A 25424-nucleotide genomic window follows, 5' to 3' on the forward strand; every position below is an offset into this window, starting at 1 on the left:
GTTTGATTATTTAGCACTAAAGTCGCAGCTGCAAATGACAGCTCTACAAACTTGTGACTGGTCTGTGAAGCACTTGTTTACCAACTGGAAGTGAAGCATTGTTTGCAGACTGCAATCAAGGAAAGACTCAAATGTTTACTGTGAGCAACAAACTCTGAAACAAAATAATCAGCTCTGTTTCCTTCAAAAAGGGTGCTAGGAAACTTGAAGGAGAAAAAAAAAAAAACATGTAAAGAGAACAGTTAAAGCCAGTCTGCTGTTCACTGCAACTTGTCAAGGTCCCTAGTACCTGTAGTGCTTGCAGATATTTACAGAACATTAACCACAAAAAAAGCCTGCTCTTGTAATATTTATCCTGGGCTCTAAATCCAAACAGGGAAACCTGCCATTCAACATCTGCAAATGGGGTCAGTAAATGTTAAACGAGCCCAAGGCTTTGGATGAAGCCCCTCAAATCTGCAAACATTAGTCATGTTGGAAACATGAGGCCATGTGGCATTCAGTTGCTTACAAGCCTCAGCTCTGATGCCCTCCATTTCCACTTAACACAGTGGCAAAGAAGACAACAGCACCATGAAAGACAAACTCCCTGGGATCCATGAACACCTGGCTCACAACAGCTTCTCTCTCTCTTTCACATTAACTTGCTTCTCTGTCTCCTGGCAGTGTGCTGCAATATCCACTTGCAGTCAAGCAGCCGAATCATGCTGCTCTCTGTACTGACGCACCAGAAACCAACCTGGGCTGAGTGGGTAGATGTCATTGTCAGTCCCGAAGAACAGATTGCGAGTCAGCTTGCGAGGATCAACCTTCTGAGGGGTGGATGAGGCTGGACAGAGGGAGAACCTGCGACGAAGAAAGTTCTCCTCCTTCATGGCATGAGCTGTGGGGGTTTTCTGAAAGGGAAAGATAGAAATAACAGTTGGTTTCAAGACACAGGAAATCAAAGTTTCACACCCAGATGACTCCGCTGCTTCAAAGCCACCTAATCCTAAGTAGTGTGCCAGATCTTTTTATAGAGTGCCAGAAGGCTATGCAGGGAAAGAAAAAAAAGAGAGAGAAAAAAAGAAAGTGATATTAGTTTGAAGCTACAATTACTGATTTGCTGACTCTTAGTATTTGCAAACTGCAGGGAAACAGGACACTGCTCCTTGGTGAATCCAGGCAGCATTACATCCTCCTACCTATAAGGATCTATCCAGGACAACAGCTACTTATTGGGTCTATGCAGTGCACAGTAGCTAAAATCCACTTGCTTTTCTTTTGGTTTTAAGATTTTGTAGTCTCTTCCATAAATAAAACTCTTTTGGTGTCACCATCTCTGCAAAAATCCATGTTTAATGTGAGCTGCATAGGGAAGACCAGCTGCACTGGCTGCAGAGAGCAGCAAGCAAAGACAGTGTTAGTGGCACTCCTGCCCTCCAATTACAGCACACACAAACAATTTTGGCTTTCTTTAAAATGTCTTTTAGATCAGATTTGCAGTTTGATCAGTAAGATATATCTTGCTGCTCAGTGAGGGTAAAGAACAGCATTTGTCTTTCCAAAAGCCTCCCCACACATCACATTCTGTGCTCTTTTGCACCACTTGGCTACCATATTAGACTATCCTGGCTGGAATTAAAGGTTTCTTTTATACCCATCTAACAAGCAGTTCTTTCTTACCCATCACGAGCAGATATTATGACTGTCTCCTTCCTGAGTTACAAGCTTCATTCTCACCCCATGTGCAGCCAGAGGCAGGACTCATGCTAGCAGTAAGAAGTGTTAAACCAGCCTCTGAGTGGGCATTGGAGAGTACAAGGTCTGCTGCTTCTCAAGGGCCAGTTACTGCTCTACGAAAACTTCTTTAGGAAGATACACATTTTCTCAAAACAGCCTCCAAGTTTTCCCATGTCTTTTAGGCTACTGGGAAAGCAAAGAGGAAAAAGTTGCCCACAGTTGCAGTACAGTTTGGGAGGGCAGGTCTTGCAAGCATGTGAGGTGACCTGAGTGGCAATAGGAGGAAAATGGGCTGAGTATGGGCTAGCACTCTGCTCTGCCCTGCCCGCTCCTAGTACTGCCCCAGTGCTTGTGCTGGCCCAAAAGCCCTGGTTTAATAGGGAATCCTCAGAGGGATCTTGCAGCTCAGCCTTCATAGCTAGGACAATGTGTGCAGGATTGCCACAAATGTCTCACAGACTGAGAACCTCCCCTGCTGCTCTGTTCCTCCACCTGCCTTGTTAATCCCTGGAGAAGACAGTCCAAATGTTTCAGGTTTTCAGCTTGTTTTACATTTATTGACACTGCAGCCTGCAGCAGCTTTATAAACCAGCTGTGACTTACAAGGCAAAATAGGATCTGCTCCTTCCTTCCTCCAGCAATTGCCTCAATGCCCAAGTACTTAATTTGATCTAAGCCAGTCTGGACTCCAACAAAACATGAGCTACTGAAACCACTTTGAGCAGCAGATCTTTCTGAACCCAGCCCATCAAGCTGGAATGGGTGAGCCACCAGATGAGAGGGTCTGTAACATCCAAAAAAGGGGCTAACTGCTAGCATCTGAGGCTAGCCTGAAAATGGGACTCCCCTAGGCCACACAGCTGCAATAAGGAAGAGGATGAAGGATGAATTAATGTCTGTGCAGTGCTCTGAGGACACAATATTTCCTAAAAGCCCTACCTGTTATCATGTTCCCCATGCAAGTGGCTGTGATTCAGCAACAGCATTTCACCAACCTCCCACATCACCTCATGCAAGGCTGCTTTAGGCTGATGATGTGTGGTGACAGCCAGGTGAAACGAGGTGGCTGCTGCCCTTCCTCCAGTCAATTCAACTGCCCAACAAAACCATCCCACAAACACATGCCAGGGCTCAGAAAGTCCCCAGGTTTCCACTGCAGCCAACAGCATCTCTGAAGCAGCAGGTAATTCAGCTCCCTAACATTAAGCAATGTAAATAATATCTTTTTTTTTTTTTTTTTTTTTTTTGGCACAGATACTCTTGGTTGCAAACCACTGAGTGGGGAGAAGTTGCAAAATTAAAGCTAGCTATAAAAAAAGGAAAGTGAGAGCAGAGGAAAATGAAGCTAGATATGTGTCTGAAAGCAAACTATTTAAAAATAATCTAGGTCTAAATAGCTGGGTTTGGAATGCTAACACTGAGCTATTTTCTGCCCCTGTTCCCAGAAAAGCCAGCTCAGCTATCCACCACTGGAAATGCTCATAATTGGCTCAGAGCAAAAACAGATCCGTGGGATTCTCTCCCCAAAAGTAGGGATCTGGCAAGGGTGAGCCAATCATGTGGGATAGTGTCCAGAAATCCTAGGTCCCTCCAGTGAAAGCAGGCTGGGGAGCAAGTTGCAAACATAAACCAGCTGTCCATCCAGCTCTTACACTCTGCTCTCCTGGTGGCGTCTTTTCTTGACAGGGTAACAAAAAGCCTGCATTCAGCATTACTTTGTGTCAGCAATACCATGTCACTGGAGCACTGTTAGCCAGCTTATGCCAGTGTTGGTGGTAGAACTCCATCCAGACACTAAAATAAAGGCAGGCCATGCACCAGGTCACAACCTCTTTCAACTGCTGCTATATTTACTATGCAGAGAGACCAATGCTCTGAAGTTCCCATCATCTGTTACTTCACACTATTCAACCACAAGATATATGACAGAATTACCCTATTGATGCTCTCTCATTTCCACACTTGTTTAAGCCACAGGCTTCACAAGAAGAAATCTAGATGCCTTGTTCAACTGGGAACAGTCACTGGGCAGTAACAAAGGAAAGAGTCTTTTCTCCACTCCATAATTTGCTCTGACTCTTCTCTTATGTATCTTAATACAAACTGCTGGCAGCAGCTCATCTCTTTTTGACCACAAAGATCAGCTTGACTAAGTTTCTCTTATGTGGGTCAGTTTTGGCAGAGGACCTCCAGTGACAGCAGGTCCCTGAGAGGCAGCAGCAGTGATGTGTCTGTGTGCCACCCGCATTTTCAGGGCTTTCACTCCAACTAGAAAGTGACAGCAGCAGAGCCTTTTATTCACTCTGCTATTTGGTGTGCATGCAATTCAACTCACTTTTCCTTTATTTTGGGTAAAAGAGAAGAATTATTGGCGTGCAGCTCCCCTGAGACTGCATCTTAGACTACCAAGACATTTTTTTCAGAGAAAGGCTGAGATGGAGAGACTCAACCTACAAGATTTTACCTCAACATGCAGTGCAGCACAAAATCACAGATGAAGACTTCTCTTTTGTTTTGAAGTTTTTTAGACACAAGACACTTCTTCTTTTTGGGAGAATATGTAGTTCAGACAATTAAGATTCTACAATATACATGAAATATTTGCCTTGGTTTCCAAAAGGGTTTTGTATGTCTGTCTGCATCACTACCTATCTTGTTTTATTCTCCCTCTCAATGTCTTTTGTACAGTTGGCAAAAGTCAAGGAAATCTGACAGGCTTAGAAAATATGAATATATTCACTTCTTAACTGCTCTGTGAGAATCAATGCCTAAAGAAAGGAGGGAAATGGTACTGTTGTCCTCTGAGAGAAGAGCAGTACTAAAAACCCAACGAGTGAATCCAGCATAAGTGACAAATCTATAACACAATGAGGCTGTACTAGCTCACTTGCCCAGTAAGATGCTTGGTATAGGAGTCTGCCTGCCCACACTGCTTCAAGATACATTAAGCTTGTGGGAGCTGTAGGGGATGCTGAACAGAAGATGCCAGGGGCCAAAGGGATGTAACAGGAAAGTATGTTCAGTGTTTTCACAACAGTGCTCTTTAGACACCTAAATAACCCTGCCTCTGCCCAGAATCACCTCTAGTAAAGGGGTGTGGAGGGTTCCAAAAAATATAAGTTTGTACTTCAATATCATTAATATGTGACTGAAATCAAACAAAAATTCACTGGTGATGAAGTACCTGATAGGAAATAAGCAACCACAGAAGATACATTTCTAAAGATGATCACTTTTGACCTTCAAATCTTTCATGGCTAGTTTGAAGACAAGTTTGTTTTTCTGAAACCCAGATCAGTATTTTGGAGGCTGCTTCAAGACATGGCAGATGCTTCATGGAGACCAGTTCTGCGGGGGCTCAGGGGAAAAATCAAAACCAGGCCAGAATTGCAGAAGGCCAAGAACTGACATTATGTTACCAAAACCCTTAAGCAATTTGTTGCCTTGCAAGGCAACAAGTTTCACCCACTGTCCCTGCCTTCCCTCAAAACCCAGCAGATGAGATGGAGAATTGTCCTAGAAGGACATCATGTCATGAGCTAAGACACCAACTGCTGCAGAATCCATAAGGTCTCCTAGGAATCTAACCTCTCCACAAAAAATCTTCACTGTAGCTCTTGCACAAATTCATCTAGCTGTTAAGTGTTGGTAGATTAAAGCAACCTGAAGTCTGCAACTCAGGTCACTTCTGACCTTCTATTTGTGATCATAAAAGTGAAGGGAAGGTAATTCTGAGTACTGACAGAGCCACTAAACACAGAATTTCTCAGGACTTCGCCTTTCATGGTGACAGGTCTTTAAGCAGTAATGGGCTATTAAGTGTGGGCTGTTCACCAGATCCTAAATAGGAATAAATAATTCAGTAGCAAGAAATAAACTTCTTGCTAACCTTGGCTTTGAGACTACTTTGTGTTTTAAAACTGAAAAATACAGCACGTAAAAACTGGATGTAAAATCCCCATGAAGCACAGGGCAATGAAAGTGCTGAACTTAAGAGGGTGTAATTGCCCAATGGGACTTGCACTCTGAGGTGGCTTCAGGAACAGCCAACCAAGGAGCAATGGGGCAAGGATAGGAGTTATTTTATCAGCAAACCTCATGGCTGCCATCAAAACAAATGGGATCTGCCAGTGCTCTCCTCTTCTGGCACCAGATCCATTTTGGGTGAAGGTAGTAACTAACAGATGTACAGGTGATCAGTGCTGGTGTGGAGATGCCTTTCATAGAATCACAGAATAATTTCAATTGGGAAAAACCCTTAAGATCACTGAGTCCAACCACTATCTAACTCTACCAAGTCTAAACCATGTCCCACAGCATTGGATCTCTGCATATTTTAAATATCTCCAGGGATGGGGATTCAACCATCTCCCTGGGGACCCTGTTCCAGTGTTTGAGAACCCTTTCAGGGAAGAGGTTTCCTCTAATGCCCAACCTAAACCTTCCCTGGTGCAACTGAAGGCCATTCCTCTTGTCCTATCACTTGTTCCTTGGAGACGAGACCAACTCCCACCTGTCTCCAACCTCCTTTCAGGGTGTTGTACAGAGTAAGAAGTTCTCCCCTCAGCCTCCTCTTCTTCAGACTGAACAACTCTGGGTCCCTCAGCTTCTCCTCACCAGCCCTGTTTGCCAGACCCTTCACCAGCTTCACTGCCCTTGTCTAGACTCACTCCAGGACCCTAGCATCCTTCATGCTCTGTATTTTTGGCCTTTTGTGCTTGCTGGGAAGATAGTGGCAACTTTCAGCATCAGGCTTGAGACTTTTGGGGATGGAATCTTCCTGGCTCCATCTTTAAATTTCCTATGTTCCTGATATATAATTACCACACAGCTAAACACTGTGCAGACATTATCCTGCCCCTACCCTCTGCAAACTGGTGGGTACGTTGGTTTGCTTACTCTAATTTCCAGCATTTTAAAATAGATTGGAAACACACACCTCTCTATAAATAGTTAATTAGGGGGTTTGTATAGTCTAGAAGGTGGTGCAAGTTAGGTGTGTGTGTGAGCTCTTAATTTATTCAAAGCTTGTTTCAAACAACCTTCTCCTTTTCTGGTCACTAAATATTTCCCAGAAATCAAATTAGAGTGTATTTTGTATTTGCAGAAGTCACTCCTTCCAGAATCTGCATTGATAAAGAAAATTAAATCTAAAGATAGTGACATTTCCTGATTCAATTAACTCTGAGGAGGTAAAAATTTCATGAATGAAAAGAGAAGGCAAATTATTAGCAGACACATTTCTAGTGATTACAGTACTAAGTATTCACAAGGAAAAACACCAGTACAGATCCTCAGCAAGTGTAAATTATTAGTTCAGGGGTACACTGGTGATTTACAGCCCCTGAACAACCACAATCAATCCAGAAAGTCTGTGAAATCTGTTTCTGGAAGCTATTACTAAAACACCTATTCATAAGATAGGCAATTAGACAAGCAGCCCTCTACTAAAACCTGGTGCAGTGAAATGTGTTTGTGCAGGCTTTTTTTTTTTCCCTCTACTTAATCCTGCTTTTTGTTAGGGACTTGACCAAACAAGCGCAATGCAGCTGGGACTGAGTGTCTGGGGCTGTCATCTTGTTAGCTGGAACTTGAAGCAATGAAGCTTCATACTAAGTGTTGGCTATTCCCAGAATTATTTGCATCAGTTACTCCTCTGTGATGCTGGTAAAAGGACCATTCCTCACCAGTGATGGTTCCTAGTGTGTTCCTCCTAGACCACATCCTGCTCTGCTGGGTCCCAAGCCAGTGTCTGCAGCTTGATGGAGCCCCACTCTTTAAAGCGTGCATGTGCTCTGGATGAATACACTGAAAGACTGTAGGAAAGCTCCCATCTTCAAGAATGCTATACCCTCTGCTCCATGCTATGCTTGATCAGTCTGGGCTGGAAAGACAAATACCACAGGCTGCCAAAGACACCTAACCTCAGCAAAGGAACTAAGTTATGGAAAGCTGAAGATACAGGTGGCTTTACTAGGATTATACACAAGAGGAAAGATTTCTCCTAGCTGTTTCAGTAAGCTTGGGAGTGTGGCTCTTTCATCCCTACAACCTAACTGGAGGCTCACATGCCCTGAAGAATCCTTAGAGCTGCCCCTCTTGTTCTGTTTTTGTAGAAGTTGCCTACTACAGCCACCCCCAGCAATCTGCTCTTGCTCTCTCTGAGAAGAGAACAACAACCTCTTTCTACTGCCTTCTGTTTCTCTGCCTGCCTTTTCCTGCACTAGGCAGTGAAAATTATATAGTAATCAGGAGACAAAACTATTTCCTCCCTTAATTCTCTATAAAATGTCTTAATTAATGTTTCCTTTGTATACACCACAACATTTGCAGCTTTAGGCACCACCAGCACTTACACATACAATTAATCTCTCTCTAGAGTGAGCATTATGTACAAAGACCACAAACAGAACAACTACAGGGAAAACCAGGCACTGAAGGCCTACACTGAGACAAAAACACCCCAAATCATTCCTTGTGGGCATTCTTATTTATCCTGGGACTAAGAAACCTGAAAGTAGGGTCACAAAGAGCAAAACATTTTTTATTTGACATGTAGAAAATCCCTTATCTTCAAAGTCATATCTGGTTTGGATAAACATCTCTCTTGAGCAAACACCAGCACATCACTAAAGCCATGTTATGTTTGGGAAAGGGATCACTGCAACCTTAGAGCTTAGAAACAGGCATTGCAGTAAGTATTAGATACCAAATCCTCATATTTTCTTTTGTCTTAAAACACTTGCAATTTACACTGTAAACATTATGCTAGCTAAGAATATAGAGTGGGTCACTGAAATGAATGCTTAATGATTTTTACATCCACCTTCTCTGTCCTTTAAACTGTAAATTGATTGTTATACAGAAGGCTATTAATTTAACAAAGCAGATTAAACCTCCCACTAGCACTGAGGGGCTTCTCCTGACTTAGCAATTTCCCTGGTCTTTCCCCTGCTAACTGATAGATCATAGCTCACTTGCTGTAATTACAACTAATACATCAACATTAATTATTGCCCTGGCAACAGCAAGTGTTTGCAGAATTGAAGAGTTTACTCACATTACTGGGAGGATCAGAAAGCTTTCAGCACTCCAGGGAAGACAGGAGTGAACACCTTTCCTACAGACCTTTGTCTTGGGCCCTCACTTTATTTTCTGTAAATCACACTGCATAATCTCTTTCAAGCTCTGTTTCTGAAGGTATTTTCACAGAGTAAAGCTTGTGCAAAGGTATCTTCCTGAAGCACCGGTCTATGCAGGAAGCCAAGGTGCTTACTTTGAATCCTCTCCAGCCCTCTAATCCCATGTTCTACTGAAGATAATCAAAAGGTAAATGACACTTGTTAAGCATACCTCAAACACCTGAATGCTTATCCATCCCACTGTATTTTTATTTAAAGTTAATTTGTTAGTGACATCTCCAAATAGCATTCTTTTAGGCAGGAAAACAAAGTCAAAATGCAGATTAGCAAAGACTTTGCACCAAAACGTAAGGTACAGCCAAGCAAATCTGTAATGCACAGGAGGAAAAGTGCCAACACAGATGACAGCTGATATCCCAATGCAGTTTTTTAACACACTAGCCAAGAGATTCCAGTAAGGATCCACGTTGAGAGAAACCCAGATCTCTGCCTCTATGTTTCCGGTTATCTAGAAATATTTCTTTAAACTAAAGTTTCATGTAGATGACAGGAGAATTCATGTGGCTGTCACAGCTGCTTCTTAGCAGTGAACTCAAGAGGCTGGTGGAGATATATTTACAACAAATTAGGGTATAAGCACAGCTCATTCACACATACATAAATTACCTCTGAGCGAGCTGGAGTAGGGCTAACAGTGTGGGCTACAGTAGGAGGGCAGGCAAGGCAGGCTAGAAATTCTATCTGAGAAACCAGGCAAGCAGCACCACATGGCCAGATCATTGTGCAATCCATGCTGATGTCTGTTTCTGAGAAGCTTGCTCCGGTGCTCAAGTAAGCAGATAAAAGCCACCATCACACTTCACTTGCAATTCAGATGACCCCTGAGTCCCTGGCTGCTTGTGCTGGAGGTGTGGGCACAGTAGGAGGTTAGGCACTAAGAAGCAGTGTTAAAATCTTTGTGCTAGGAAATAAGCACTCAGTTATGAATTTCAATATAAATAATATTTGGCCCAAGGGTGAAAACATTGGACATATGACTCAAAAAATTTCCACCTGAAAAGCAGATCTGAAGGGCCCTGCTTCCTTTTTATTGCAGTTATTAATATTGATAGCTCATCTTCAGTGACAGTTTTGGTTTGAGGCATGCTGTGAACACAATGTCTCCAAGCCTGAGCATTTCGGGAAGCAAGCCTGAGTCCTATGAAGAGCATTAATGAGTTGCATAATGGCAAAGCACCTTAGGCACACTGAGCTCTCCAGTGATCACCCCTAACTGAGCACACATGCTGCTTGGGGAAGGGATACCCCAGTGCCCTCTGAAGTTTGTAAGCACTCTGACTGTCAGTAACACCCTCCGATGACCACCACACAACCCTTTTGAACTGCACCTGACTACCCAGGAGAACAGCTTGTGAATAACCCTGGGTTCGTAGTGGTGCTGCAGGGACTACAAACCCCAGGCTGTGTGGTAAGGGTTATCCCAATGGCATCACCTTGACAGGACTTGGTAAGAGAGAACCTAGCCCTGCATGGTATCTGCTGCTCATGCTGCCTTCAGGAAGGCTCCAGTGAGCCTTTTCAGGGGGTTTGGGATAAGCCCAGGACAGTGAGGGAAATGTGTTATCTGGTACACAGAAACTAAGAGATATTGTCTTAGATGCTTTATCAAAAGCTATTGTAGATTTCAAGCCATGACAAGGCTTTGGACAGGCATGCAGCTGTGTCATCTGCAAGCAGGCCACTTCTTCAAGGTCAGTTCTTGCTTTGATGCTTTTCTTTAGAAAGAACATATTAAAGAGCATCATTACAGCCTCATACCACTATCTAAATCACATAATGAGATCATATTCCCATTTAATGGAAGGATCCTACTTCAAGCTTTAAGGCTATTTAAAAAAACTCAGACGACTGCAAGCCTCACTGATGGCTTTCTATGATATCCACCTCTGCCTTTATATAATTAAATCTAGAAGAGGCTGTGCCTTGGGGCTACACTCCCACCACACAATTACTAGAGAACACTTAGCTAATTTTAAGACCTGCTTTCATGCTTGATTGTGTCCTTCTGACATTATTCCCTTGCTTGTGAAATATTGCCCCCTTGTAACAAACAAAACCAGTCTTCTAACTCAAGTCCTGTTGAACCATTTTCAGACTCAAGCTTAAAAGGGAACTTCAACATGGTAGTAAGGCAAAGGTAAAGGCAGGAAAGGATGTTTATAAACCATCTTACAAGAGGGAAAACGAGTGTTGTTCAACTGCACAAAGACTTTTCAGAATCAGTTCCAGATTATTTATGTCATGAGCATTCACTGTCCCAAACACATGCTCAAGAAGAAGGAAATGGACAATCCTAAATGCCAAAATTTTGAGATCAGAAGGATAGTTCTACCTTGACATCCTGTATAAGCACAAACTGTATCTCACAGAATTGTAGAATGCATTGGGCTGGAAAGAACCTTTAATGGTCATCTAGTTCAATATCCCTGCAGTCAGCAGGGATATTGTCAACTAGACCAGGATGCTCAGGGGCTCATAAAGCTTGACTTTGAATATCTCCAGGGATGGGGTACCCATCCCCTCCCAGGTGACCTGTGCCAGTGTTCCACCATCTTTATAATGAACTTCTTGATAGTGTCCAATCAAAGTCCACCCTTCTCTAGTGTAAACCCATTGTCTCTTGTCCTACTGCTATGTGCCCTAGCACATAGTCCCTCCCCAGCCCTCCTGTAGGGTCCCCTTCAGGTATTGAAAGGCCACTATAAGGTCTCCCCAGAGCCTTCTCTTCTCTAGGCTGAACAACCCCAAATAGTTGTGACCCCAAGCCCAGTATATTATGGCTAACCTGGCTCATCTGCCTCTGAAGAACAGCTAAGTGATGGAGCAACGTCCACATCCCACAGTGCTCCCATCACACTGATTTTTTCAGTCCTCTACTTTCTTGTTTCTCCTGTCATATTCAGAGAGGTTCTGTAAACCTCAGGAGCCTTCACAAGGAGGGCTGAATAAACAAAACCAAATAAATTTTAAGGAAGTGCATCTATTTTTGAAAAGATCCTTATGTACCCCTCTAGCTTTTCAGACTTTTGGGCGCTGTAGTATATCAAGTTCTGCTGTGCAGTGGTTTAAATTTAGCATCCACCTATGCTCCCTCTGATACAGCCACTCTCCCTGAGATCCTACAGGAAATTAATACAGTCTGTAGTTTTTTGCATAAACTTCACTGTTTCCCAACATCAAGCCCTTCCCTCAACAAGAGTTAAGAGATGGCACTGCAGTTATTTTGGTCCTTAATTGTTAATTAAAAATCTCAGTGGGAGGAAGGAAACTAGACAGCCCACAAAGAGCATTTGGGGTGGAATTTATGTCATGCTAAATGAGCCCAAAGGACTCAAGCCACACACAATGAAACCCACTCTTAGATGAGAAACTTTCTGTGCCTGCCTCAGCCCTTCCTTCTCCCCCAGTTTATCTGTGATTTATCTGCTGAAAAAAAGGAGACAGGATAAACTCTGCACCGGCGCTTTCTTTTGATTTGGCCACAGGGAGCTTCTTAGCTTTAGATGAATGAACACACCCACATCCTACACCTTCAGATGTGCATTTGTCCTTGGTGATCTCCTCCTACCTGTTCAAATAATACCATCCCGGTAGTTTCGCCAGTGACTGCTCTGCTACTCATACAACTGTCCCACTACCAGACGCAGCTGTATGCGTGCTGGGCATAAGGCAGACAGAAACTCTTTGTCTGAGTTATCAGCAGTAAGCTAAAGCCCCGAGGAATCAAAGCTCCCAGTCTCGTGGGCAGCAAACCTGACAACATACTTCTTGACAAAGACAACAAATCTGAAAGCCCTGGAATTCAGAAAGAGAATCTCTCTCATCACTTTAAAGCTAACCTATACAGACACTGTTTCGTTTTGTTTTGTCACTCAATGAGTGAAAACTCTCAAACTGAAACAAACTATTCCTGCTTGGCTACACTCCTTGCTACAAGCTCTAACTACTGCAAATACAGCAGGGGTTGAGAGCTCATCCGCCCAGAGAGCTGGGAGTTCCCAGCTGAGGAGGGTGAGGACCGCGCAGCACACCACCAACACAAGGACATCTACAGCAGCTCCAGCACTGCCTCAAGGGAGGAAGAAAAGCACAAAGGAAACATGGGGCACCTGCAGACCCCAATCTACAGATTTATGAGTCCCACTGACCTTCAACAGCTCCATGTCAAAAGTGTGAAGGTTGCTTTAAACAAATAAACAAAAATCCCTGCCACCCACACAAAGGCAAGCTAAGGGCTGGCACATAAGGAAGATCAGGTTCTGGGCGTCCAGTCTGGCCCTGGCTGAAAGGAAGCCAAACACAATGCAGCCGATTCACAGCGTTCTCTTTATCGCAGCCCTGAAAGCAGCCATACAATGCTTTCCAATAAAGACCACAGCAATTTATCACAGAGAGACAGGAGTTAGCAGGAAACACTCCCATTATCTCTGCTACGAAAAGGAAGTGGCAAGGAGAATGGCTAAAAGGTGACAGACAGTTTTTATGAGGCCGGATTTCAGCTGGGCTCAAGGCTGACCAGCTCATCTTTTCCACATCAGGAAAAAAGCGACAGGCTTCAGCTCTGTGGGTCTTACAGAGAGGGGTCAGAGCTGCTGCGCTGAGACTTTTCAAGAGTGACAAACCAAGACAAATGCAAATATTTCATCTACAAAAGTACTGTGCCAGATCCCCAAGCTGCATAAAATCAGGGGAGTTTTGTGGCCTCTTCAGTAGCATGATGCTGACCTACGGTGGTGACCATAGGGCTGGGCATCCAAAAGGTAGAAGTGAGGCCCTCTCAGAGAAACTAGCAGTGTTGTAAGGAGGCAGTGGAGAAGCATGGGGATCCCATGGTGCTTTCTGGAACTATCTGGACTGTATTACAAAAGTAGACTTCAAAGTGGTTGCTGCCTACAACCTCCAAGCAGAATAAACACAAGAGCCTGGATGGAAAAGATTTGAAAACTTTAGGAGAGTAACAAAGGAAGGAATAAACAATCATATCTGAAATGATGTAAGGAAGCACTTAACATGCCACAAGGTTAGGTGCTCAGAGACTTTGTGATGTCTCTGAAAGGTACAAAACCTTTAACATCCCATGGCTGTGCACATTCCCCTGCAAGGCATGAGCACAAGGCTGCTATTGCCAGCTGCAGAAACAAATACTATTGCTCAACCATTAGCAATCAGTCGGTACAGAAACCAAAAGTACTGGGAGCTGTACACACATGTAAGAAATAATTGCCCCTGCCTCATATTGGGTTTCTAACTGTCTCAGGCAGCCCTTGGACCTAAACATATTTGCTGAAGAGCAACAGACCACAGCAGCTAATGTCTGAGAGAAGCAGAGATAGCTGAAGAGCATGACACTTTAATGTCTTCTTCCTGATCAGGTCACCTCATTCACCGCCTTTCCCAGCAAAACTAATCTTCCGCTGCAGTCATCCCTTCATCTTTAGGGAAATGTCTAAACACTGATATTAATGACTTCTCCCCCGTGCAGCCCACAACACATCCCGCAGACACCAGCAATGCAATTGCTGTGAGGACAATTGGATGTTTTATAATGAACAGTTTCATTTCTGGTTAAAAGTGGAGGCAGTGAAACAATAAAAAGGAGCTTTTCAAAACTGCTCACCAATGGATTCTGCAGACTCCTGCGGGAGCAGAGCTGAGCTGATATTGCTTCTGCCTGTCAATCTCATGCAAACTGTCCCAACTGCAAGCCTTGCTGCTAAGAACTGCAGGCAAGGACTTGTCTGATGCCTCTGCCTCTCCTTCCAATGTTGCTGGACTCCGAGGAGAAAGATCAGCTCTTGACAGCCTGTGGCTCCCACTCGATGCAAACAGATCAGGTAAAACCTGTGAGTCAGCTCAGTGAGGGAAGTAATCTAAACCAGCAAAAGGATTGTTACAGATCACTTTCCTTCTAGAAAGAAGCAGTAAAGACCAGGGTGAGCTGGACACTAGGCTGAATGTCCATATTAGTCCAAGGTCAGCTGCTTGCTCTTGACAACCACATGTCAGTTTTACCAACTACTGCCTGCACCACCCAGCCTCAGCCCCGCCTGCAGGCAACAGCCTCTGCCCACTAATGGGTGCCACCTCCATCACCATTATCAGTCATGGGGAGTCAGTGAGCTAAGGAAAACAAACAGGTAAAGGAATTTTCCTCCCTGCTCTGCAGAACAAGACACTTAGAAAGATGTTTCTGAAGCAATGCTCAGTCTGGAGGTAATGAAGTTGAGAAATACAGCAGTGAAATTTCACTGGCAATAAGCAAAGGTGGGAATTAAATGAGACAGAGGTGACACCAACTCACAGGAGGAAACCACTAGGTTCTGTGAAAATTTGTTTCCCTTTACAGCCTGGCAAGGTAACTGTGACAACAAGCAACACAATAAAGCATGTTCCTCCCAGCAAAGCCTTGCAGTCCCCTAGTGGCACCAGCTTCTCCTGCAGACTCCTTCACCTTCCCATCATCTTCCTCTTATCTTGCAGAATAAAAGGGTCATATACGGAGTGAATACACTGTGTGGCAGAGGAAAATCCTGAACTTTTAGTTAGGTCCCATGTTTCCAGACACCTGTCAGTCATGTGCCATTAAGACAGTTCCTCCCTGGAGCAGCCTTCCCCCAGTATATTCCCCGTACCAGATGTATTTCTCTCCCTTGCCTGAAAGCACCAAGAATCTCTCCTACAAGGTTTTTCCACAAGACACGTAGCAATCACCTAGATTAGCAGCAGTTCTCTGAAAAACCCATCAGTGAACCACCATATTAGTGATTACAGTACTTGATTGGAATGTTTTAGTTTCTCTCCATACTTGCTGCCCATCAATCTCTGGGCTGCCCTGCTGATACCTGAGGTAGGTAACCACAGATACAGGCAGCACAGATACAAGTGCCAAGTATTTTACAGCCACTGGGCACTCACTTTTCACTAGAGCAAGATTTTCAGTGCTCCTGGAACAACTCTGTGTTTCCCTGCCAGCTCAAAGACGCTTCCAAGTAAGCATTACTGGGATTTGCATCTCTGCCATGGCCCTCTTACATTGCCAGTATGCTGCAAATGAAAACAAAGGTCAGCAAGAGCAAGCAGTCTGAAAGTGAATGAAGTCTTACGTACCTTACTTAAAAATAAACTACAGCCATGACTCACATGACTCTCAGTCATGGCTTTATAGCCAACACACTGACCAGTTCTTGGTTTCTTAACTATGAATACACAACAGTAGCAACAAGTCCTTCCACCACAGCTGCAGCCACAAAGACAGGTAATAAATTCACAACATATCCAACACTCAGTTGCCAAGGAGTTACTGAGGCAGCCTGCAGACCAAGACTTGTTCTGTACATGATCTTGTACCAGTTCATCCAAATTTTATTTGCTGGTGTATCTCTACCAACACTATGAAAACATGGATAAAATCAGAGCCAAATAGAAGTACTCTGTACTGGAATAGCTTGTTTTCCTTTCCCAGAGGGGAGCAGGCTACACTAGTATAAGCATGTTCATACTGGCATACCTCAATTTGCACTAGAGGAGGGTTGTATCAGTGCTACAGTATAGTAGTTAAAAGTAGAGCAACTGTTTACACAGGCAAGCGCTAATTTTGTAGGAGATTTACTCCTGATCTTGAAATCATTACTGAAACTCCTAATTCTACATGGAGTCCAGTCACAGAGCAGAACTGGGCTGATGAGGTGTTTGGATAAAATATACCACAAATCAACACAGCACACTGAGTAACAACAACAGGAGGAGGAGGAGGCATGCTTTCATGTGGGCTCTCGCTAGTAAAGCCAGTTGTATCTAGGGGACTCACCCCTCTTGGGGAGGTGAGAAGTTACCTAAGCTGTTCAGCAGCAGAGGGCAGTAAAATGGCCACAAGCTTCTTGCACCCGACCAAATTCCTGAAAATCTCTAATGGGGAAGGCAGTCGCAGGATGCCACTGCCACAGCTGCTTCTAGCAGAATTCGAGCCTCAAGGGAGCCGAGTTCCTGCCTCTCTGAGCAGACAGGAAGAAACATAAAAATAGGGTGTTCAGCTACTTCTAGATCCATTACAGACAATCTCTGCAAGCCATCAGTTCCCAAAGCATAAGGCTACAAATGTTCAAAGAACCCACTGTATTTGCATGAGACTGCGTCCCGAGGCACGAATAAAGGAAGAAAAGTCGAAGGCTGAGGGATGAAGGGAAAAGAGGAGGGCAGGTAAAAAAGGAGAGAGTGAAAGGCACAAAGAAGGAGGCTACGTGAAGGGGAAATTTTAAAGAACTGTAGGATAGTAGGAAGGCTGGGATCAGCCTCGGAAGCAGGGGGAAGAGACGCTCACCGCCGCACTCACTGTCTCAGCCGGCAATCACCCTCCTCTCTCACACGACACCTACACGCGGAGCCACTGTCCCTTCCCCGGGTCCTCGCTGTCTGCTGCAGAGGCTGCCGTGTCCCCTCCTGGCTGCTCCACTCCTCCAAGCCGCAGATCAGCACAGGGCTGGGAGAAGACAGCCGCCCGCCCAGCCTCTGCTCCAGGGGCACATGGCAATGAAACACACCTCCCACACGCTGCCATCCCGGCTCCCGCTCGGAAAACCAGAGCGGCTCTAAACACGGTGACTGCGGCTTTTCTAAACCCGGGAAAACGCCTGATTCAACCCAGCAGTTACGTCCAAAGAAACAGTGGCACACTAACCCTGACGGGTGAGATCTGCCACTGTTTGTCAGGGGAATTTTAAACTGCAGCCCCCGTTGGCCGTGATTTCACTGGCAGCACTGGTATCGGTTTCACTGCTGCTCAGAGTAGCTGGGCAGCACCAGCAGGACTAGAATCAGTTGTAGCCACTTACAGATGTGCACTGGCAAAAATTAATCTGCACTCTACTCCTGTCACACAGCATCTCTTACACTTTCTTTTCAGTGACCTCTCGGCACAGAGAATCACAAGAGGAAAAAAAAATGCAGTTCACTTTTCTGTAGTTAATCCATAAGGAATAAAGTAAATCTCTGGACCAGTGGGCTGGTGGTGATGGAAATCACTCAGTGCCTTCTGCACAGGGCTCAGTTACTCCCAAGTTTGAGAACGATTTCCCAGCTGATGCAGCTGAGTAAAAGCGTCGTTACCTAAGCTGCAGAGAAGCTATCCCTGCCGCGCGGAGGCAGGTTTGCCAAGCACAAGGCACAGGCATCACCAGCACTGCTTTAGCTTTAAAAATAGCCCCGTGTTGCTAGTTACAGTATCCCGGAGCAATTGTACACAGATTTCAGTGGTCAAGCACAGTCACAGCCCTGCTTCTTCCTGCATCTGGAAAATATCCAAATCTTTTTCCTTTGTGTTCTTTTTTTCCTCCTGATATTGCTAAATTAAGTGATAGGCACAAACCCCACACCTTAGCCAAGCTCCCTTCCAAGGCTGTTTGTGAGGCTGCTGTTCTCTTCCCTGGCCCTTATGCTCACACAGTGAAGGAAGAGTTTTGCAAGCAGCATGTTTACCTGCTGATGTCACAAGCTGCAGTGCATCAGCCTGTATCTTTTTGTATACAGTCTAAGAGTGACTTGTCTGGGTTTGTGTCAGGTCAGATTTACCCAAAACATCTGGAATGATGTGACTGAAAACAGGAACTAAAAGGCTTTGGAAGAATTCCCACTTGTTGCACTGACATCTCATGAACGACCGATATTGAAAATGATGTAAAATTACAGCAACACTGATGAACAGGAACAATAAGAGGCCAGCATTCTCGAGTTATTTTACACCTTCAAAGGACTGAAATGCATGGATAAGCACCTTCTACACTTGACAGTCCATGGTTTGCTGGAGCTGTTGCACTGGCCAAGCCATGGAGCCCTTTATTAGATAAGAAATTTCAGCTCTCAGAGACACTGCCACTGCATAAAATTGTTGAAATCCTCATGGGAGGCAACGCTCATGTGTCAGGCAGCGTGAACACAGCCAGGATCGTCGGGGGAAGTGATACACCCTGGTAGGGCCCCAGGCACGGAGTGATGCCAAGGCCAGAGGTCCACAGCCCCACTACCATGATGGCCTGGGAGAACCAGGGAACTTAGAGACACTGCCTACATGTCCTGGGGTAACCAAGCAGGAGAGGAACTACGTGGCGTACACACCACGTGCAGAAACAAGTCCACCCTCATTTAAGAGGGCAGTAAAATCCTGCAGTAAATTCGGACAGTAAATGACACAGAGTGGAAAATAACTTTTTACTGCATGTACCTGAGTTAGAATCATAGAATCAGCCAGCTTGGAAGAGACCTCCAAGATCACTCAGTCCAACCTAGCACCCAGCCCTAGCCAATCAACAAACCATGGCACTAAGTGCCCCCATCCAGTCTTTGCTTGCACACCTCTAGGGATGGCGACTCCACCACCTCTCTGGGCAACCCATTCCAATGCCAATCACTCTCTCTGGGAAGAACTTCCTCCTAACATCCAGTCTAGACCTCTCCTGGCACAACTTGGGACTGCGTCCCCTTGTTCTGTTGCTGGTTGCCTGGGAGAAGAGATTAACCCCACCTGGCTACAGCCTCCCTTCAGGTAGTTGTAGACAGCAATGAGGTCATCCCTGAGTCTCCATCCAGTGTGTTTGAGGTCTAGGAGCCAGTGGTCAGGCAAAAGGGTTTCTCTCCCTTTCAGAGTTATTAAAGGAGCTCTCTGTGTTTAGGTGTTATGAGCTGAAAGAAAAAGATTAATTTAAGAGAAAGGCTTGCGAGCAACTGACACTGCAAGGGACCTGGCTGAGTTCTCCATTGAGCTGAGTAGATTCAGAAGGGCTCCTGTCTGGAAAGGACACTCTGAGGCCATGCTGGTTATGAAAGCACAGGGGATTTTTGAGGTCACATGAGACAAGCAGCTGCCAGGGACAGTTTTTTTCCAGGAAAAATATTTGGTGGTCTCTGCAGGTCCTTTCCAGACCTCTGTTTCCTTTGGTTTGTAATTCCCCCACTTGCATTGCCCAGCTCTGCAAAGATAAGTCTGTCAGCACCTGTTCAGGCTGTTTGGCATTTGCAGTGATGCCAGCAAATCCAGTAGTGTGTGGCTGGTCACCTCTGAGAAAGGAGGGGAGTTTTTGAAGAGGTAGATGCAGAAATTCCCTCTCTGTGTTCAACCACTAAATGTCACAGCTGCCTGGAGGTTCCCCACAAGTAAGTTTTGGACTGTGGTCTGCCCTTGACAGACATGAGAGTTGCTAGCTCCATGCAGAGCACAACAGTCCAGAGAAATAGCACTACTTGTGAGCAGTAGCAAATCTACCTCTGACATCTCAGCCACACTAAGGGGAAATTCTCAAGTTTCTTCTCAAGAGGAAGCTGTTATACCTCCCTTTTAAAGTGTCCTGCCCTTTCTTACACAGCCTAGCTCAGGATTAACACCATAACAGAATTAATTTCTGCAAACTGGGATCTGGTTGCTCTTGCTAGCTCATACCACTTGGCTGGACTTGGGTCAGTGGTAACTTGCTTCTGGTCAGTGTGTACAGGATTGGTCTTAATGTCTCTTGATCGTAAAGAGACTTGCTTGTAAGTCATTTCCCACGTGCCTGGTAATCACGTTCTCACTGTTTCTTTCTTTGTTTATGCTCCATTTCTGCCAAGCAACAGCTTCCTTCCTGCACTTAGGAAAGCACACTTGAGTTCCCAAGCTTATACCAGGTGATTTTCTTTATAAGTTTGGCTGGACTGTTTGCTTCTCTAAAATTCTGGCAAAACATCTTGATCTTAAAAAAAAACTCAAAATAACCAACCTCCCTCCCCCCAAAGAAAACCAACAACCAACAATCAAAACAACCATTAAGTGGTGTTAGAACATGCAACTTTGTGTTGCTAAATTAATAACACAAAACCAGAGCAGACTCCCCCACTTCAAATCCCTCCAAATTCTGGTGCTGGTAACAAATCAATGGTCTGATCAGTTTACAAGGAGAAAACAAATGAGCTGGCACCTGAATTATGCAAGTGGGTTCAGCTCCCACGGAGCACCTCATGGTCCAGTAGCAAAGCTGCTTTTGAAAACACTACTAATTGGGCAGAGCTTGTTACCCTGTCTAGGAAAATCTCAGCATGCTGCCACCTAATAGTCTACATTGGCCCTTTTCCTTTGTGCATTACTTGGCCAAAGACAGTGCCCAAGTAACAGAGAACACAGTTCCTCCCTATGGCTAAAGTAACAGAGGCCCAAAGGCACCTCCCTTTGTGTCTTCTGACTTCCTGGGAAAAATGGCACACCTTTTTCCCTCAAATCCCTCTGAATCACAGAGTGGAACAGTGGGCAGCCCTTAACCTTCTTGACAGAGAGAGTGATTTACCATTGGAATGGGCTGCCCAAGGAGGTGGTGGAGTCACTGTCCCTGGAGATGTTCAGGAAAAGACTGGATGGGGCACTTAGTGCCATGGTCTATTTGACTGGATAGGGATGAGTGATAGGTTGGACTCATGATCTTGGAGGTCTCTTCCAACCTGGTTGATTCTATGATTCTGGTCAGGCAGTGGGACACAGGCATTGCAGGGGGAGACTTTATACACCCCAACTCAGCCCTCCAGGCCAGTGCAGAGATACCGTGAGATCTTTTCCAGTGGCAAGGATGGCTTAGCACAACTGAGCTGGCCAGGTTTTCCTCTGATTGTATTGTCTCCATAGTATATTTCTAGCTCTAAAAGTAAACAGACTAAAACAAAGCAGAAACAACTTATTTTTCTTTCTCATTTGAGACCTGAAATCCTCTTGAAATACTGTTGAGGTGAAACAGAATTGGACCTTGCATTTTAATGTGGTCACAGAGTGCAAGCACACACATACTGACACAAAAGAAACATGCTGGGCTCTGTGGTGCTGCTTTTCCATTAAGCAAGATGAGGAGGAGATGAAGAAAGAAATGCTTTCAATGTACACCTGTCCATGCTTTCTCACCACTTCCAGATTCCTCATTAACTGCACAGTTCCACAACAGCATATTTTGGAACAACACAGACAAGCTCTTTGTTTCTAGTAAGCAGCAGATGAAACTGTTTTATATCCAGGACTTTGATAATGGAAAAACTTTTGGCTCTAAATTGCTGTTCTCAAGCAGTCTTACAATATCTTTCATCCTGCACCTTCTCAAGCTATTTTCAAACTAAAGCTGTTTTACTAAACAAATAGAATCACTTCAGCTGTTTTCTGAACATGCTTCCAAGAAGCTTTATAAACAGAGCCAAGACTTAACCAGCTTGCTATGATGTCACACACAAAAAAAAAGGTATGGAAACTAACATTGCAGTTTTCCTGACAAGACATGCTTTATTGCTGTCATTTAAAACAATTCTGTAGGTTGTGTCAGTGGCTTTAGCAATATAGCAGCCAAACCAATGTCCTGCTCTTTCCCTAATTCCATACATTCATCTGAAGTCTCTCCCATATTTGAAGTGACTGCTGCAGTTTTTGTTTGACATTCAGAGCTATCAAGACAACCACAGGTATAAAAGATAGGCCTCAGAAAACTAATAAAGTTCTGCCAACAACTTCAGCAGTAACAGCACTTCACACAAGGGGTGCAATTTATCCCAGTTCTCTCGTTCAGTCCCATTTCTCTCAGTTGTGTGTGATAACAGCCTGCTCCCGTGGCTGCACTGAAGTAATTACTAATTTACTCTGGTGACAAGGAAATCACTGTACAGATGTAACAGCATGGTACCATGGAGCCAGGCACTTCTGGCTACCCGAAGCCACAGTAGGGAGAGTGAGCTCCTCCGGGAAGGGTCTGCACTCTCCATCAAAACCCTCACAGCTACACATTGGAGGAAGCCATAGGTCAGAGGGAGCAAGCTAGAGATGTGCCAACCCTCTTTTGTTATGCTAACAGTCCTACATGCTAAAGAGCCTCTTTTGCCTAAATATCACACTTTTCCATCTGCAAATTAATAGGGCCAGAGGAAGTAGGCTACTGACAGTGCTGAGGCATGCTTGCTGCTTTATGCAAAGTACAGCTTCGATGGGATGCTGCTTTGCACCAGCAACGCTGCTGCTGTCACCAATTTAGCTCCTGTGAAGAAAGAAACCTTTCTAAATCACAGCACTTTCACTTCTGAAGCATAATAGAATTAGCAACATCATACACAGGTCTGAAAAGGTGGCTGTGGGCTTTGTGGTGAATGCAGTCCCCTCAAAGAACACAAATTCAGAACTTGGCAGGTTTGTAGCATTAGCATCTATTCTACAACACAGGAAATTCCCTGCTACCAGCTCTGTTAATGTGTGTGATGATTTGCTGTTTCACTACAGAGCTGACTTGCAGAAGAGCTCTATCTTCATGCCTTCACAGGGGCACTGAAGTACATAAGCAAGAAAATACTGTAGGAAGGGGTAGAAAAGTAAGAAAATGTAAGGCATTATGCATTAGGAGCAATGAAAGAATCAGACTGGAGAGGAACATTCACAGACAGACACTTGATGATACCCTTTAAAAAAATAGCAATGAAAGAAAGAATTAGAGCCAGTATTCTTTGTGGTTCAAATAGTCCAAGATCCCAGGAGTCAGTGACATGCAAGGACAGCTAGCCAGAAAAGTATCTGAAAAGAAAACTATTAGGAAATAATAGAGAAGTCTCAAATGGCAGCAATGGGGGAGAGCTAAGGGCAGCAGGAACAAAAATTGCTCTTCTTGGGATGTTTCTGGCTAGCAGACTCATCTTGGAAATGCCTTCCTTACACTCCCTGTGCCTGTTTCTGGGAGCACAGCTGTCAGAAATAAGCCTGCTAGGAAGTACAGGGAGGTCTGGGCCTTTGGGTCCCAGTTTAGAAAAAAATGTAAACCTTTTTCCAAGTATGTGATCAGGTCCCAAGATCCAGGCAGAAATAATAAGATATCTAATGTGCGCTTGACACATCTGATAGCTGCTTCCAAATTGCCCATTAACAACTTGCTAAGTGTCCAGTAACAGGAGATTTTCCAGGACTGGGGCACTGAGGAAATGATGCTGTGTGAAACATGCTCTATTGTAATGATACTCCCAAATGTCATCATGCAGGTCAGACAGGATTTATACTTGTTGCCCAGTTAGTCTGGATCCCTACCCTGCATGGCACAGCTGGGCGGGGGGGGGGGGGGAGAGGGGGAAAGGGGAAGAAAGAGTTGTTCTCTTCCCTCAGTTTAATAAGCAAAAGCTGCAAGAAGTCTTTTTCTTGAAGGCAGACTGCACTTCTGCAGAGAAGAAAAGGACAGGAGCAGGTTTGTCTTTGAAAAGTATAAGACACCACAGAACTGTGAGCTAAGTTTCATGCCCCCAAAATCCAGCAAAGGTCTTTAGCCAAGCTGGAAGGTAGTGAGACCCCACTGACACACAGAGAAACCTCTGCGGCACCCAGCCTGTCTTGAGGAATTGCTGCAGTAGGGTCAATCACAGTGAGCAGGATTCGCTGCCAGAGCCATGCTGCCCTACAAAAAACAACCCCACACTGAAGACAAACAGGCAAAAAGTAAAAACCCACCCACCCAACTGCTGCCGACAGGAAAGAGATGAGGAAGACTGGCAGTCTCAAGAGCTGCTGGCTTGAAAAATGTGGAGGAAAAGTGCCATGGCTGGGTAAGTTTAGTAAGCCACAGCCAAATGGGCCACTAAGCCAAGCAAATTTGGTGCTTGGTCTGTTGAAAATCAGGTCAAAGGCTACTGGGACCTATTTTGGAGCCCACTGCTCCCACAACAGAGTGAAGGCAGGACAAGGGTCCTGCTCATCCACTCAAATGCCCTTCTCTGCTCCCAGCTGCTACAACACAGCACAGGAGGCTTACACTGAAGAACCCCATATGGTAAAACACATGCAGGCTGCTAGAGGGCACACTGAGCTCTCATTAGCGTGTGCAGTCTTGAATTGTTTGCTGTAATTTTTTTATAACTAAAGGTAAGGGGGAAAAAAAGTCATCCCTTCGTTTTGGACATAGTGTGAACAAACACCAGCAAAAGGGACAAAGAGGAAGCCATTCTCCCTTATGGCCTAACATGCAAGGGCTGACTACAATTAGGGGAGAAGAATAGTAGTGTTGTTTGTTTAATCCTGACCTTGCCTTCTCAGCAGTAACACTCTGCTCCCACAGAACAGCACATCTCCCCACCTTTGGAAGGGGTTTGTTTCAAATCTACTTGTCTGCAACAATTGTAACAGTTTTGGTTCATTTTCAGATTCATGCTTAGCGCCTGGTGGCAAAAACACACCACAGAGCACTTCTGAGGGCCATTGAGGATCAAATGGTAAACACGCACACAAAAGAGAAGGCTTTTCTTGGTAAGATTTATTACTTTTAACAAATTCCAGCAAAAGACTAATTTATTCAAACCTTTAGAAACTCAGCTTTTACATCTTCAAAATCTTGTGCAGTTCCATCAGACTGAAGTAATTCTGATGCCTTCATACACAACTTTACTACTGCTTTAAACAATAAACTCCACATACTGCAGCCTACACCTTGTTTGGTGGTCGGGTTTTTTTCAGCACAGCCAGCACTGACTAGCTGAATGTATTGGGCACTTAAA

The 25424-nt window shown here is 44.6% G+C and overlaps 1 protein-coding gene across 5 annotated transcripts in view; it reads right to left on the reverse strand.

Annotated features, from left to right (window-relative positions):
• The window catches only part of OSBPL5 (oxysterol binding protein like 5), a 173233-nt gene that overhangs the window by 60682 nt on the left and 87127 nt on the right, over positions 1-25424 (reverse strand). For 4 of the 5 annotated variants that reach the window (XM_064163231.1, XM_064163236.1, XM_064163234.1 and 1 more), the window contains exon 2: positions 740-896. In XM_064163231.1, coding sequence (XP_064019301.1) covers positions 740-896 — 157 coding nt within the window. Of the gene's footprint in view, positions 1-739; positions 897-17241; positions 17348-25424 lie in introns of those variants that run through there. The other variant, XM_064163233.1, reaches the window with a different exon arrangement.

This window comes from Pogoniulus pusillus, chromosome 24, assembly GCF_015220805.1.
Source record: "Pogoniulus pusillus isolate bPogPus1 chromosome 24, bPogPus1.pri, whole genome shotgun sequence".
In the NCBI taxonomy this organism is placed as follows: Eukaryota; Metazoa; Chordata; class Aves; order Piciformes; family Lybiidae; genus Pogoniulus; species Pogoniulus pusillus.